This window comes from Anopheles darlingi, chromosome 3 (assembly GCF_943734745.1).
Source record: "Anopheles darlingi chromosome 3, idAnoDarlMG_H_01, whole genome shotgun sequence".
In the NCBI taxonomy this organism is placed as follows: Eukaryota; Metazoa; Arthropoda; class Insecta; order Diptera; family Culicidae; genus Anopheles; species Anopheles darlingi.
In genome coordinates, this window is record NC_064875.1 from 63854542 (window position 1) to 63867304 (window position 12763).

The window sequence follows — 12763 nt, forward strand, 5'->3', positions numbered from 1 at the left end:
ATACCGTACAGCTTCAGCGTGCGATCCATACTCGTCGAGGCGATGTACTGGGCGTGCTTTCCGAACCGAACGCCCGTTGCGAGCGCCGTATGATCATTGAACACTTTCAATTCCTGCCATTGCTTACAGAGGTAGACACTGGAAAGGAAAAGTTGCAAATATTTCATTAAACATCTCCTTTCAATCGATGGCTTACGGTGAACCACTTACCGTATATCGGTTCCTGCAATGGAGAGATAAGTTCCGCTCTGATCGAAACACAAATCCTTCACCTCGTACCCATCGTCGAGCTGGATGGTTTTGAAGTTTTTCAGCTTTCGCAAATCCCATAGCTTCACGCACGCATCATCGGCAGCCGTGGCCAGATAGTATCCGTTTTCCGAGAACGAAATCGCCGTTATCGGTCCGGTGTGGCCGGCAAAGTTGGCCACATTGCTTTGCTCCTTCAAGTCCCAGATTTTCACTTGCGAATCTTCCGTGCCCGTGCCAAAGATAAGTCCATCGGGATGGAACTGTGCCGTCGTAAGTCCGTAATCGGCTGTATCGGCCACCTTTGTCAGCAGACGACCGGAACGGATGTCGGAGAATGCCCAGTGCTTATCGGAGGAAGTAGACAACACGTAATCGCCGGTCGGATGTAGTGATAATCCCGTGACGGGCTCATCGTGACAGCGAAGCAACAGTTGCGTCTGTGAGGTAGGAACGTGCCACACACGAATGCTAGCATCTGGCGATGCGGTAATTACGGTATCCTCCTCCGGATGGAAAATCACTTTCGTGACCTTTTTCGTGTGGCCCTTCAGTATGGCCACGATCTGCTCGGTGTCTTTGTTGAACACGGTCGCGTTCTTGTCGTTACCACCGGTAAGGATTTTGCTCTGATCGGAATGATTGATATCGAGCGCCAGAATGCCGGGCACACTGGCCGAGTGCAGTCCCGGATGAGAGGCGAGGGTCAGGAATCCACGGATCTTCTCCTGGCTTACCAGTTCCTCCGGTACCGTGCGACCCTTCTTCTTGCGTTCCTGCGTCAGCACGGTGGCCTTATCCTGCAACTTCTGGATCACTTCCGCGCTCATACCAGCCTGCTCCACCGGTTGTGTGGCAACACCGGCCGCCTCGGCAGCGATCGCCGGCTGCGGAGCGGCCTGTATAGCTGAGATACCGGTCTGTGGCTTCAGCGTAGCCAGCGCTTCACGAGCGGCCGCTACCTCCTTGTTGAGACGCGCTATAACACGACAAGCGGCATCGTGTTGATAGAGTGCGTGAGATAATTCCTGGCGTGCCGTTTGCAACTGCTGCCGCTGAGTGAACGCGTGCAGCATCAGTGAATCCCATTCGTCTTGCATGGTTTTCAGCGTGGCCGGAATGCTGGTAGCACTCGGTGGTTTAGGCCTCACGATGGGTGGAGCTACGGATAAAGAATTACACAGTAAATTATCTATCGATTCACCGCTCAGCGCGGGACCTACTTTTCACATCGATCAACTCATCAGCCGTCAGCGGCTGTCCGTTGATTGGATCGCACTCATTCTCGACGATATACTTCTCGATCAGGCGCCGCTCGAAGATGGCCCCCGACTTGGGCGATATACACGGATGTTCCGGCACTTCGTTCGAAACTGCAAAGAACCGAGGGCGGATGAGAATGTTTATCTGCGGCATAACCTCACTCTTGTCCAAAAGGAACTGGGTTTTCTCGGTTTGTGTACAGCCGCTGCCGCTCCAGGGCGGGATTAACAGTACTTACTGCTGCAAACTAGCGACATGTTGATCCGACCGGTGAAAGCGTTGTCTTTTCCGTCGTCCCCCGGTTCCCTGCACAACACTTTTTGGGTGGAAAAACTTTTGCCGAAAGAACGGACGCGCTTCGCTTGATGATAACCCTTGAAGTCCTTTGAGCTACGGTTTAACGCTGGGATGACAGCTACCGCGCTCAAAAACACGCGCGCTCAGTTTGAGCTCGCTTAGGGGAGGACGAACTTGCATCAGCCTAGAATATTCCAAAATTAAATTTAATGCCGCTATAATCGATCGTACTGCAATAATTTCCACTTTTCGATAGATGTACGTAGGAAATAAAATAAATTGGTATCGATTTTAGCTTCCTCTAAGCAATAAACTCTCTGCCACGTCTCCGGCTCTCTCGCTCTCTCCACATATTCCCACCCACCCATCTCAACGTGGTTCGCGCTCTCGTGGAAAATTAAAAGCAAACAAGAATTCGGACGGTAATAACGTGTTATCGGTGCTCGAACAGGAACAGCAGTAAAATGTCGGTTAACCTGCGGTCAGTTTTCGCGTTTGCCAGGGAATACCACCCCAAGAAGGAAACCCAAAAGGACATTCAGTATGGCACGGCGGGATTCCGATCGCAGTGAGTATCAGACACCCCCAACCACGGGATCTGATTTGCCGGAGTGAAAGGAATGCGTGGCGATTGACCACATACCCTTCTCTTCCGGGTGCGACCTCGATAGAGTGGAAACCCCCGCAAACCACGATAGCTTATCTCATCTCACCGCACACATTAGCGGATATGTTTTAATGATCCATCGGGTCGTATGTTTGCTTTCTCCTTGATTAGCGCTGATAATCTGGACTACGTGATGTTCCGTATGGGTGTGCTGGCCGCATTACGTTCCCGGGCGAAGGCGAGCCAAGCGATCGGAGTCATGATAACGGCTTCGCACAATCCAGCCCAGGACAATGGAGTGAAGCTGATCGATCCACTCGGTGAAATGCTGGAGCAAAGCTGGGAGCGGCTGGCCACCGATCTGGTAAATGTGAGCGATACCGAGCTGGTAGACCAGGTGGCCAAAATTTGCGAGCAGCAGGCAATCGACAATAATGCGGCGGCCCGCGTATTCGTGGGGATGGACACACGCTACCACAGCCCCCAGCTATCGCGTGCCGTAATGAACGGTGTGATGGCGGTGAAAGGAACGGTGCAAGAGTTTGGCATCGTGACCACACCGATGCTGCACTACTTCGTAACATGTACCAACACCCAGCAGGCGTACGGTGTACCGACGGAGGAAGGCTACAGCGGCAAGCTGATCGGTGCGTTCCGTGCCCTTCGGGGTGCGGATAGTGGTGACAGCGGTAACTATCGTGCTCACCTTTACTACGATGGAGCGAACGGTGTGGGAGCACTAAAAATGCTCGGGCTCTGCAAAAAGTTGGCCGATGTGCTGAAGATCAAGGTTTGCAACAGCGAGGGCAAAATCAATTACCGCTGTGGAGCCGATTTCGTCAAAACGAACCACTGCGTACCGGATGGATTGCCGGCGGAAGCGCTCGCTAATGCACGCTGCGTATCGGTCGATGGGGATGCGGATCGAATCGTCTACTATTTCACCGATAGTGAGGGCAACTTCCGATTGCTCGATGGTGACCGGATAGCGACGCTACTAGCCGGATATTTGAAGGAACAGATTGAGCAGTGTGGGGTGCAGCTAAAGATGGGATTGGTGCAGACGGCGTACGCGAACGGAGCCTCCACGGATTATATCGTCAACCGGATGAGAATCCCGGTCGCCTGCACCCGGACTGGCGTGAAGCATTTACACCATAAAGCGCTCGAGTATGATATTGGCGTTTACTTCGAGGCAAACGGACACGGCACCATTATTTACAGTGAGCGGGCCAAATCGGCGATCCGGGAGGCGAGCAGCAACGAGAAATTAACCGAGGAGCAACGTGAAACGGCCGCTCGATTGTTGCAGTTTATTGATCTCACCAATGAAACGGTTGGCGATGCCATCTCCGATATGCTGCTGGTCGAGACGGTGCTACACGCGAAGGGCTGGAGCGTCGAGGATTGGCTCGCCAGCTACACCGATCTACCGAACGTGCTGGAGAAGGTGTATCTGGCCGATCGGAATGTTATCTCTGTAACCGATGCTGATCGAACGGTCGTTACACCCGATGGACTACAGGATGCAATCGATACCATTGTTGCCAAGTACCCACGGGGACGCTCGTTCGTACGCCCATCCGGGACGGAGGATATTGTGCGGGTGTACGCCGAGGCGGACACTCGCGCCAATGCTGTGGAGCTGGCATACGAGGTAGCGATCCTTGTGTTCGAGCGTGCAGGTGGCATCGGTAGCCGACCCGAGAAAATGATAATCTAAGTAAACCGCTACCCAAGGATAACTGTTGGAACCTCGGAGATGAACCGATACTGCCTACTATACTACTGCTACTGCAATTATTGCTTTCGTGCTGCGATACCACACCACAATGATTTCATAGCAGGCGGTGGCGAAAAAGACCTACCTAGATCTAGTGCATAAAAGTGAGGCGAATGAGATTATTAAAATTGCAGCAATGCCAAGTACCTAGCAATTCGAATATTTTTAACTGGTATTATAGACCCGAGTGAGAATTATTGTTTCCACCTGTTTGAGAAGCTTTTTTACAAGTTCACAAGTAAATAAACGGACAATTTTTAAACCCTATCCTGGCTGTTTGTTATAAGCGATATAGAAAGCAGCAAGCAGACGGGTACTAGGTGGTTACCATAGCAACTCGACCGATTGTTATTTCACATTTCGTTCGCCATCATTGCCAACCGTCCTCAACTATTCATCGCTTCACCATGTTCTGGGGATTTTCGGAGGCTCTTAATTTCGTCGAAGAATATCGAAAGCTGCTACCACCGGATGGACAATTACCGGTGTCGTTGAATATTTTGCTATTTGGCAGCGGTGATCCACGACACGTGTTGGCGACGGCATCGAAGCTCTTCCAACATCCCCAGCTTACTGTGCACTTCTATCTCGTCGAAGGCTGCATCGAGCTGATCGCCCGGCATATGCTGCTCGTAGCGGTGGCCTTTGAAAATCCAACGCAACTGTCCGTGCGAGGAAAAACGGATCTCTTCCTGGACCTGTTCGGCAATACCCTGATTCGCCCGTTTAGTAGTGCCTATTTGAACAGTAAGGCTCGCGTGCTGACCAACATCGTAACGGATCCGGACTATGCAGAACGATATGCACCAATCTTTGACCTCGAAGCACTCAAGTACAAGGAGCGTGATCAGCTGGAAAACGTCTTTCGTTTCTGGCAAAACGGTCAGACCCATGTGTTCAACATCGCACGCTACTGGGATGATCGTTTGCGAGCGCAACTGGGCGAACGGTATGACCATCGAGATGGTGCCTTCGATTGGGATTTGCAAATGCGGCTTCGTGAGAACGGTGCCAAGCAGATTTGCCCTCAGGAGTACAAACATTGGCGCAAGACAGGAATAGCTTTCGTGTTTCCTGAGTACGAGCAGAGTGATCCCAATAAAACGTTTGCGGTCGGCTTGGTGTGTAACGGCAACACCTACCAACACCGTGGCTCTGTGGGAGATAACACAACCGGCCCATATATCTCGTTTGGCCAACGATGCCCTGAAGAGCGGCTGATGCGTTCGAAGCACGGAGTAAACGATTTCCGCTCGACGGACATTACCGAGCGTAATGTGCACCAAATTGTGTACGAGTTAGAGGCCCGGGAGCCGTATCATTTCGATCCACGCGACATCCATCAATTTGGTGCTCATCAGTTGGACATGGGGAAGGCTCTCAATGCACATGATACGCGCGTGGAGCAACCACGTGCCGAACGATACGACGCAAGTCCGTTGCTGGAATGTACCAACTTCAAGCTGCACTTTCTCTCCGTCGAAGATGTGCTGCATCTGCAGGAGGGTTCCCGCTTCTCCAACCATTTCGATGCCGCCTTTGTAGCCAGCAACTATTTCTCCTTCCTGAAGGATGGTTTCGCTTACACTTGGAAGGATGAGGGCTGCTTGCTATGCTTCGAAACGCGACAATTGACTACGTTCAGCAAGGAGGAAATCACTACGCACGCGGAATCGATTAAAACGTGGGCCAAACGGAATTCACTGCAACCGGTAACGAACTTTTCGATCAACAAACCACATTCCACACTGCGCTACAAGCACCAGCAATCAGCAACAGGCGCAATGGAAGGGTGTATTTAAACATTATGGTACATTAGACATGAAATAAAGAAGACGAGTGAAGCGCATCTTACGCTACGCGATTACACCTACGAGGTGGCGATCTCTTTCAATGGTCCCTCAAGATAGCTCGCCAGAGCTTGTGCCTTCTGCTTGAGTATTCCGAGTCCTACAGTATCGCGTGCGTACAGGCAGAGTAGCAGATTGGCCACCTGCGTGATGACGACGTTACCGTTGTCGCACTGCAGAAACACGTACTGCAGCCGGTCTTCGCGGAATGCATTGCGACCATTCTTCTCGTACACCGACCAGATATTGCTCGCGATCGCCGTCGTCACGGTTGGGTCGCGATCCCCGAATCCAGAAAACGCTAGCAGGGCACCTTCGTGTGTTAATAGGCTAGGCAAGGGAAAAATAGAACAAAGTAAATCGCTGAACTTGAATCCAAGAACGGAACACTTACATCGTGTTTTCTACTCCTCCGGTATTCGCCTGGCTAAGCACCGAGGTCAGCACTTTGGGTTGCAGCATTTTAACTCCGTTCTCGAACTGGTGAGCGCTATCTGCTTCACCAGACAACTAATTAGTTGTGGCTAGGGCGTTTTTCAGCTGTTATCACTAATTTTCACATTCAACTCCTTGAGAACCGAAATCAATGTTGTTTATGTTTTACTTACCTACAGTGGTATGCCCAATTTTCACCACATTCTGTATTTTAAGATTTTATTATTTAATGTAATAAATATTTTGGGGGATTTGATAGTATTTCTGAAAAACATGTAATTTTGCACGATATTTTGTCTTCTCGGAAAATATTTTAAGACATTTTGCGAACGCCATAGGCGGCTTCAAGGGTTAACGCTCCCAGCCAAACGTCAAAAAGGCGTCTCGTAAAAGATTTCCAAAACACCTGAACCGGGCATCCTGGAAAATTAAAAAATCCTGAATTATGGAAGAATTAGAACAGTTGGAGCACCTTTCGTTGGTGTCGAAGATCTGCACGGAGCTAGAAAACCATCTTGGACTGAACGATAAAGATCTAGGTAAGTGGCCCGGGACAATATGTTCTTATCAGTTTTGTAACCAGATCTTTGTCTGACCTACAGCGGAATTCATCATCCATTTGGCGAGGGAAAATCCGACGATTGAAGCGTTCAAGCGCGAGCTGGCAAAAAATGGGGCCGAATTTTCTGAATCCTTCACTGCGAACCTGCTGCGCATCATCCAGCTCATGCGTTCCGCTGGTGGTGGCAAGGCCGCCGACTTCGAGGAGGATGACGACCAGTCGAGAGCTTTGGCGCACAAATTTCCCGGATTAGCGATACCCAACAACCGCAAGGGGTATTCATCGGAGGAGGAAGAAAAGGAACCAGAGGATAAGGATAAAAAGACGTCGAAGAAGATGGACACGGAGCGCGATGAGAAGAAGTACGAGGGCGGCCGTGGTAGTAAACGCGAAACACACGACCGTAAGGATGACAAAAAGGAAGCGAAAGTACGCCCAAGCGATGCCGTGGACGATATGTTTGCCGAGCTGGAACAAATGGCTCCCTCCAAGGCGAGCGAGAAATCCCGGGAACAGCAGGAAGTGGACAACATGTTCGCCGAACTGGAAAATCTGGCACCGTCGAAGGAAAAGGAAGATGACGGTGAGACAAAGAACAGCCGCAGGCGTACCGAGCGGCGCAGTGGTTCAAGAGAAAGGAGTCGAAAAGGCGATCGTAGCAGATCACGGGAACGTCGAAGAGAGCGTAGCAGGGACCGTAGTCGTTCTCGTGATCGTCGAAGGAACCGACGATCCCGATCGAAAGATCGAAGTAAGCGCCGAAGTCGTTCGCGAAGCCGCGATAAAGGACGCGACCGTGATCGAGAGCGTGAGCGTGACCGCGATCGTGGTCGTGATCGTCGCTCGAGAAGAAGCCGTACGAGGAGCCGTTCCAGAGAGCGAACCCGTCATCGCAATCGTAGTAGATCGGGTGAGATGGCACCACCACCGGCGGCAATCGAACGTCGCCAACGGACACCACCGATGCCCGAGGAACCGGAAGTGGGCAAAATCTATGATGCGCGCGTCGTTAACATCGTAGCGTTCGGATGCTTCGTCCAGCTTGTCGGTTTTCGGCGTAAGAAAGAGGGTCTAGTGCACATCTCTCAACTATCCACGGAAGGACGCGTCAATTTGGTTACCGACGTCGTCAATCGAGGAGACGATGTGAAGGTGAAAGTGATGTCCCTGGCCGGTAACAAAATCTCACTCAGTATGAAAGAGGTAGAGCAGTCGACGGGTCGTGATTTGAATCCACTTTCACACGCGCATCTGCAGGAGTCGAACGATCTACAGAGCCGTAACCCCGATCGTCCTCTATCCGTACCGTCGATGCTGAATCTACAGGAAGGTGGCGCTGGGATGGTAGAACAGACGGAGGACAATTCACGCAAAAAGGTAACCCGCATCAGCAGCCCCGAACGGTGGGAAATCAAGCAAATGATCTCGTCCGGTGTGATCGATCGTTCCGAGATGCCCGATTTCGACGAGGAAACGGGGCTGCTACCGAAGGACGAGGACAGTGAAGCGGACATTGAGATTGAAATTGTGGAAGACGAACCACCGTTCCTGCAGGGCCACGGTCGTGCACTGCACGATCTCTCCCCGGTGCGAATCGTCAAGAATCCGGACGGTTCGCTAGCACAGGCGGCCATGATGCAGACGGCACTGGCGAAGGAACGGCGCGAGCAGAAGATGCTCCAGCGCGAACAGGAGATGGATGCCGTACCGACGACGATGAACAAAAACTGGATCGATCCGCTACCGGACGAGGATGCCGAGGGAACGATGGCGTCCAATACGCGCGGTGTCGGTATGTCAACGCAGGACGTACCCGAGTGGAAAAAGGCCATCATTGGGGGAAAGAAAAGTTCGTTCGGTCGCAAAACGGACATGAGCCTCGTGGAGCAACGTCAATCACTGCCAATCTACAAGCTGCGCGATGACCTGATCAAGGCCGTCACCGACAACCAGATACTGATCGTGATCGGTGAGACGGGATCAGGCAAAACGACTCAAATCACGCAATACCTGGCCGAGAGTGGATTCATAGCGCGCGGTAAGATCGGTTGCACCCAGCCGAGACGTGTGGCGGCCATGTCGGTTGCGAAGCGTGTAGCAGAAGAGTACGGTTGCCGGTTGGGACAGGAGGTGGGCTACACGATTCGTTTCGAGGATTGTACGAGCCAGGAAACGGTCATCAAGTACATGACGGACGGTATGTTGCTGCGTGAGTGTTTGGTTGATTTCGACCTCAAGTCCTACTCCGTAATCATGCTGGACGAGGCCCACGAGCGTACGATCCACACGGACGTGATGTTCGGACTACTAAAGCAAGCCGTTCAGAAGAGACCAGAACTGAAACTGATCGTCACATCGGCTACCCTGGATGCGGTCAAGTTCTCGCAATACTTCTTCGAAGCACCAATCTTTACGATCCCGGGTCGAACGTTCCCAGTGGAGATCCTATACACGAAGGAACCGGAAACGGACTACCTGGATGCATCGCTCATTACCGTGATGCAGATTCATCTGCGTGAGCCACCGGGTGATGTACTGCTCTTCCTCACCGGTCAAGAGGAGATCGATACGGCTTGCGAGATATTGTACGAGCGCATGAAATCGCTCGGTCCCGACGTACCGGAACTGATCATCCTGCCCGTCTATTCCGCCCTACCCTCGGAGATGCAGACACGCATCTTTGATCCCGCACCACCGGGCAGCCGAAAGGTCGTGATTGCCACCAACATCGCCGAAACGTCACTCACGATCGACGGCATCTACTACGTTGTCGATCCCGGATTTGTTAAGCAGAAGGTGTACAACTCAAAGACGGGCATGGACTCACTGGTCGTTACGCCCATCTCCCAAGCGGCCGCTAAGCAACGTGCCGGCCGTGCAGGACGAACGGGACCCGGCAAGGCGTACCGGTTGTACACGGAACGTGCGTACCGTGATGAGATGCTGCCAACACCGGTACCGGAAATACAGCGTACGAATCTGGCCACCACCGTGCTCCAGCTAAAGACGATGGGCATCAACGATTTGCTGCACTTCGATTTCATGGACGCACCACCGGTCGAATCGCTGGTGATGGCACTCGAACAGCTACACTCACTGTCGGCACTGGATAATGAGGGGCTACTGACCAGACTCGGGCGACGTATGGCCGAGTTTCCCCTCGAACCGAACCTTTCCAAGCTGCTCATCATGTCCGTCGCACTGTCGTGCTCTGATGAGGTGCTAACGATCGTCTCGATGCTTTCCGTGCAGAACGTGTTCTACCGCCCGAAGGATAAGCAAGCACTGGCCGATCAGAAGAAAGCCAAGTTCAACCAGATCGAGGGTGACCATCTTACGCTGCTGGCCGTGTACAATAGCTGGAAGAACAACAAATTCTCGAACGCCTGGTGCTACGAGAACTTTGTGCAGATCCGTACGCTCAAGCGTGCGCAGGATGTCCGGAAGCAGCTGCTCGGTATCATGGATCGCCACAAGCTCGACGTCGTCTCGGCCGGAAAGAACACGGTTCGCGTGCAGAAGGCCGTCTGTTCCGGTTTCTTCCGTAATGCAGCGAAAAAGGATCCACAGGAGGGCTACCGGACGCTGGTTGACTCACAGGTCGTTTACATTCATCCATCGAGCGCACTATTTAATCGGCAACCGGAATGGTAAGTGGGTGGCACGGAATGCTGGGAATGCAAAATCGATTCAATTTTTAACAACACTATCTATTTCAGGGTCGTGTATCATGAACTCGTCCAGACAACGAAGGAGTACATGCGCGAGGTGACGACGATCGATCCGAAGTGGTTGGTCGAGTTTGCGCCCGCCTTCTTCCGCTTCTCCGACCCGACCAAGCTGAGCAAGTTCAAGAAGAACCAACGGCTGGAACCACTGTACAACAAATACGAGGAACCGCACGCATGGCGTATCAGCCGAACGCGAAGACGGCGCAACTAAACGAACCGCGCTTGATTGTAAGCTAATTAATCAGATAACGGACTGAAAGAGGAATAGAACCGCTACCAGCGCGCTACACCCGGTGATTTATCGTGGTTTTCTCTTGTTATTCCATTGCTCATTTCCCGGACGTTTCAGATTGAATTTGAATTTGCTCGCCTCGAGCCGTTGTTTCTGTTGGGCTAGCTCCTGTGTCCGCAGTTCATCGGCATCTATCACTTTCCGCCGGGGGACGTGCTTGAGCGCTCGTTCAAAGTCATTGCTGGTCTTCAGCTCGAGCATGATCAGGAGCATCTGATCGAGGGTAAGCGATTTACCGCTCTTGAACTGAAAGTACCGATCCAGCGGAAGGCGTGCCATCCGGAGACCCTGCTTCTTAGCCTTTCCTAACGATACCGCTTCCTGGGAGGATTTGTCCACCATGGCACCGATGATGTAGATATCGTCCGGATTGAACTCTTCGAGATCGTTTTTACAGTGCGGCGTCAGGTACACCAAACGCTCCTTGGGGAATAGATCCGTGTAGCTTTGCTCGGTAACGTTGAACGGAAAGTCCGGTTGATGGATCTGCACCAAATGTTTCTCCAGGGCGCGCATCGTGGTTTTGTTAAAGTTCGCATTACAGTGATGCACATTGAACGGTTCCGGGTGGGCGCGGTTCAGGGCGAAACACAGCATCAGCTGCTTGGCCGTGTTGCGCATCTCCTTATCGTTCATGTAATCATCGTACGAGCAATCGATCACGAGATTGATACCGTACTGCATCGCTTGAACGAGCCTGTGGATGAAATGGAAGCGTAGCACAAGTCAGATGCGAATGCCATCCAGGTTGGCTCACGTTACACGAGACGTGGCCACCAACTAACCGGTTGTTGTGGAAATGATCAACTTTGGAGTCGTATATCCGCAGGAACATCGTATTGTGAAACAGCCCGTACACGATGTGATCATTCTCGGCCGTCGCCTTCTCCAGTTCCTCGCGTCGCTTCGCGATTTCCTGCTGTTTCCGTTCCTTTTTAGCCTTCTGGCTCAACCGGACCATCTCTATGTTCCACAGATACAGATAGTAGTGGCGTCGTTGGTTTCTAAAAAGTGTAAGTGTTGTCATGTAATAAGAGTCGATACGGTCGATTGGACGGTCACAGTGTACCGTGAGGAGAGTGATAACAAATGATCCCATTGATCCGGCTTGATGATGGACAGTGAGGGTACCTTACGGCCCTCCTGTCGCATCACCTCCAGTTCTAGTTCGAGAACTTTTCTTCTTTTTTCCAAATCCATCGGTACGCTTGGTTGCTGCCCTTGGGGTGTGTCCTCGTCGTTTCGAATTTCTACCGGAGTGGGATGCGGGGCATTTGCATAACTTTTCCACATCACACCAACTGCCGCCGGTTGGCTGGTGGTGCGAGATGCTGCGGTGGCGAGAGAATTCGGATAGGATGCTAGCATCCTTGCCGCCGTGAAGGCCAGGTTGCGCAACATTTTCGATTAGGTGCAATCTGTCCGATTGCTTTGGTAGCTGTCTGGGCTGTACGAAATCCTAATTGCAGGAGATCTTGCCGTGACGAAAACTGGAAGGAGAATTCGATCGTTAATGCAAAAGATTCTTGCAGATTGATGAACCTTTAAACTTGCCTTTAAACTTGGTTTCTTTCGACACTCCCGGATCGCCGGGGTTTCTGTGCTCTCTTGGGTTGATTGTGAGTTGAAGAATAAGTTCCCGCAGAAATGTAGAATCCTTTTCGTGGTTTCAGCCCCGGCTTTTGTGGAACTTT

General features: G+C 51.9%; 6 protein-coding genes across 6 annotated transcripts in view; 3 read left to right on the forward strand and 3 right to left on the reverse strand.

Annotated features, from left to right (window-relative positions):
• LOC125954451 (pre-mRNA-processing factor 19) overlaps nucleotides 1–1881 on the reverse strand; it is a 2035-nt gene extending 154 nt beyond the window's left edge. The window contains exons 1-4 of the mRNA XM_049684809.1: nucleotides 1751–1881; nucleotides 1473–1622; nucleotides 211–1411; nucleotides 1–138 (exon numbers count right to left, since the gene is read on the reverse strand). The exon at nucleotides 1–138 is cut by the window's left edge and continues 154 nt beyond it. Of these exons, the coding sequence (XP_049540766.1) occupies nucleotides 1–138; nucleotides 211–1411; nucleotides 1473–1622; nucleotides 1751–1769 (1508 nt within the window). The 5' untranslated portion in view covers nucleotides 1770–1881. The remainder of the gene's footprint in view (nucleotides 139–210; nucleotides 1412–1472; nucleotides 1623–1750) is intronic.
• A 156-nt stretch (nucleotides 1882–2037) lies between these two features.
• LOC125954443 (phosphoacetylglucosamine mutase) lies at nucleotides 2038–4464 on the forward strand. The gene is made up of 2 exons (XM_049684797.1): nucleotides 2038–2377; nucleotides 2588–4464. The coding sequence occupies exons 1-2, from the start codon at nucleotides 2274–2276 to the stop codon at nucleotides 4137–4139; spliced, it is 1656 nt and encodes a 551-aa protein (XP_049540754.1). The 5' UTR covers nucleotides 2038–2273; the 3' UTR covers nucleotides 4140–4464.
• Nucleotides 4465–4606: 142 nt separating this feature from the next.
• Nucleotides 4607–6001, forward strand: LOC125954460 (dynein axonemal assembly factor 3 homolog). The gene has a single exon (XM_049684822.1). The coding sequence runs from the start codon at nucleotides 4607–4609 to the stop codon at nucleotides 5999–6001; it is 1395 nt and encodes a 464-aa protein (XP_049540779.1).
• Nucleotides 5932–6665, reverse strand: LOC125954528 (ragulator complex protein LAMTOR2 homolog). Its single transcript, XM_049684919.1, has 2 exons — nucleotides 6444–6665; nucleotides 5932–6379 (listed from the first exon to the last, which is right to left on the reverse strand). Exons 1-2 carry the CDS (start codon nucleotides 6509–6511, stop codon nucleotides 6070–6072), a joined length of 378 nt encoding a protein of 125 aa, XP_049540876.1. The 5' UTR covers nucleotides 6512–6665; the 3' UTR covers nucleotides 5932–6069.
• Nucleotides 6666–6876: 211 nt separating this feature from the next.
• LOC125954411 (ATP-dependent RNA helicase DHX8) lies at nucleotides 6877–10988 on the forward strand. Its single transcript, XM_049684687.1, has 3 exons — nucleotides 6877–7023; nucleotides 7087–10696; nucleotides 10766–10988. Exons 1-3 carry the CDS (start codon nucleotides 6930–6932, stop codon nucleotides 10986–10988), a joined length of 3927 nt encoding a protein of 1308 aa, XP_049540644.1. The 5' UTR covers nucleotides 6877–6929.
• An 87-nt stretch (nucleotides 10989–11075) lies between these two features.
• Nucleotides 11076–12555, reverse strand: LOC125954469 (mitochondrial ribonuclease P protein 1 homolog). The gene is made up of 3 exons (XM_049684840.1): nucleotides 12139–12555; nucleotides 11855–12073; nucleotides 11076–11766 (listed from the first exon to the last, which is right to left on the reverse strand). Exons 1-3 carry the CDS (start codon nucleotides 12468–12470, stop codon nucleotides 11076–11078), a joined length of 1242 nt encoding a protein of 413 aa, XP_049540797.1. The 5' UTR covers nucleotides 12471–12555.
• Between the last annotated feature and the right edge of the window lie 208 nt (nucleotides 12556–12763).

Excerpts from the sequence above, each read along its gene's own strand:
- LOC125954469 (XM_049684840.1), bottom strand. The coding sequence starts at position 12,470 with ATGTTGCGCAACCTGGCCTTCACGGCGGCAAGGATGCTAGCATCCTAT. Across the intron at positions 12,074-12,138 it reads TTGTTATCACTCTCCTCACG|AAACCAACGACGCCACTACT; the intron begins GTACACTGTGAC and ends TACACTTTTTAG. Across the intron at positions 11,767-11,854 it reads GATCATTTCCACAACAACCG|GCTCGTTCAAGCGATGCAGT; the intron begins GTTAGTTGGTGG and ends TTTCATCCACAG.
- LOC125954443 (XM_049684797.1), top strand. The coding sequence starts at position 2,274 with ATGTCGGTTAACCTGCGGTCAGTTTTCGCGTTTGCCAGGGAATACCAC. Across the intron at positions 2,378-2,587 it reads ACGGCGGGATTCCGATCGCA|CGCTGATAATCTGGACTACG; the intron begins GTGAGTATCAGA and ends CTCCTTGATTAG.
- LOC125954460 (XM_049684822.1), top strand. The coding sequence starts at position 4,607 with ATGTTCTGGGGATTTTCGGAGGCTCTTAATTTCGTCGAAGAATATCGA.
- LOC125954528 (XM_049684919.1), bottom strand. The coding sequence starts at position 6,511 with ATGCTGCAACCCAAAGTGCTGACCTCGGTGCTTAGCCAGGCGAATACC. Across the intron at positions 6,380-6,443 it reads GGAGGAGTAGAAAACACGAT|CCTATTAACACACGAAGGTG; the intron begins GTAAGTGTTCCG and ends TCCCTTGCCTAG.
- LOC125954411 (XM_049684687.1), top strand. The coding sequence starts at position 6,930 with ATGGAAGAATTAGAACAGTTGGAGCACCTTTCGTTGGTGTCGAAGATC. Across the intron at positions 7,024-7,086 it reads ACTGAACGATAAAGATCTAG|CGGAATTCATCATCCATTTG; the intron begins GTAAGTGGCCCG and ends TCTGACCTACAG. Across the intron at positions 10,697-10,765 it reads TTTAATCGGCAACCGGAATG|GGTCGTGTATCATGAACTCG; the intron begins GTAAGTGGGTGG and ends TATCTATTTCAG.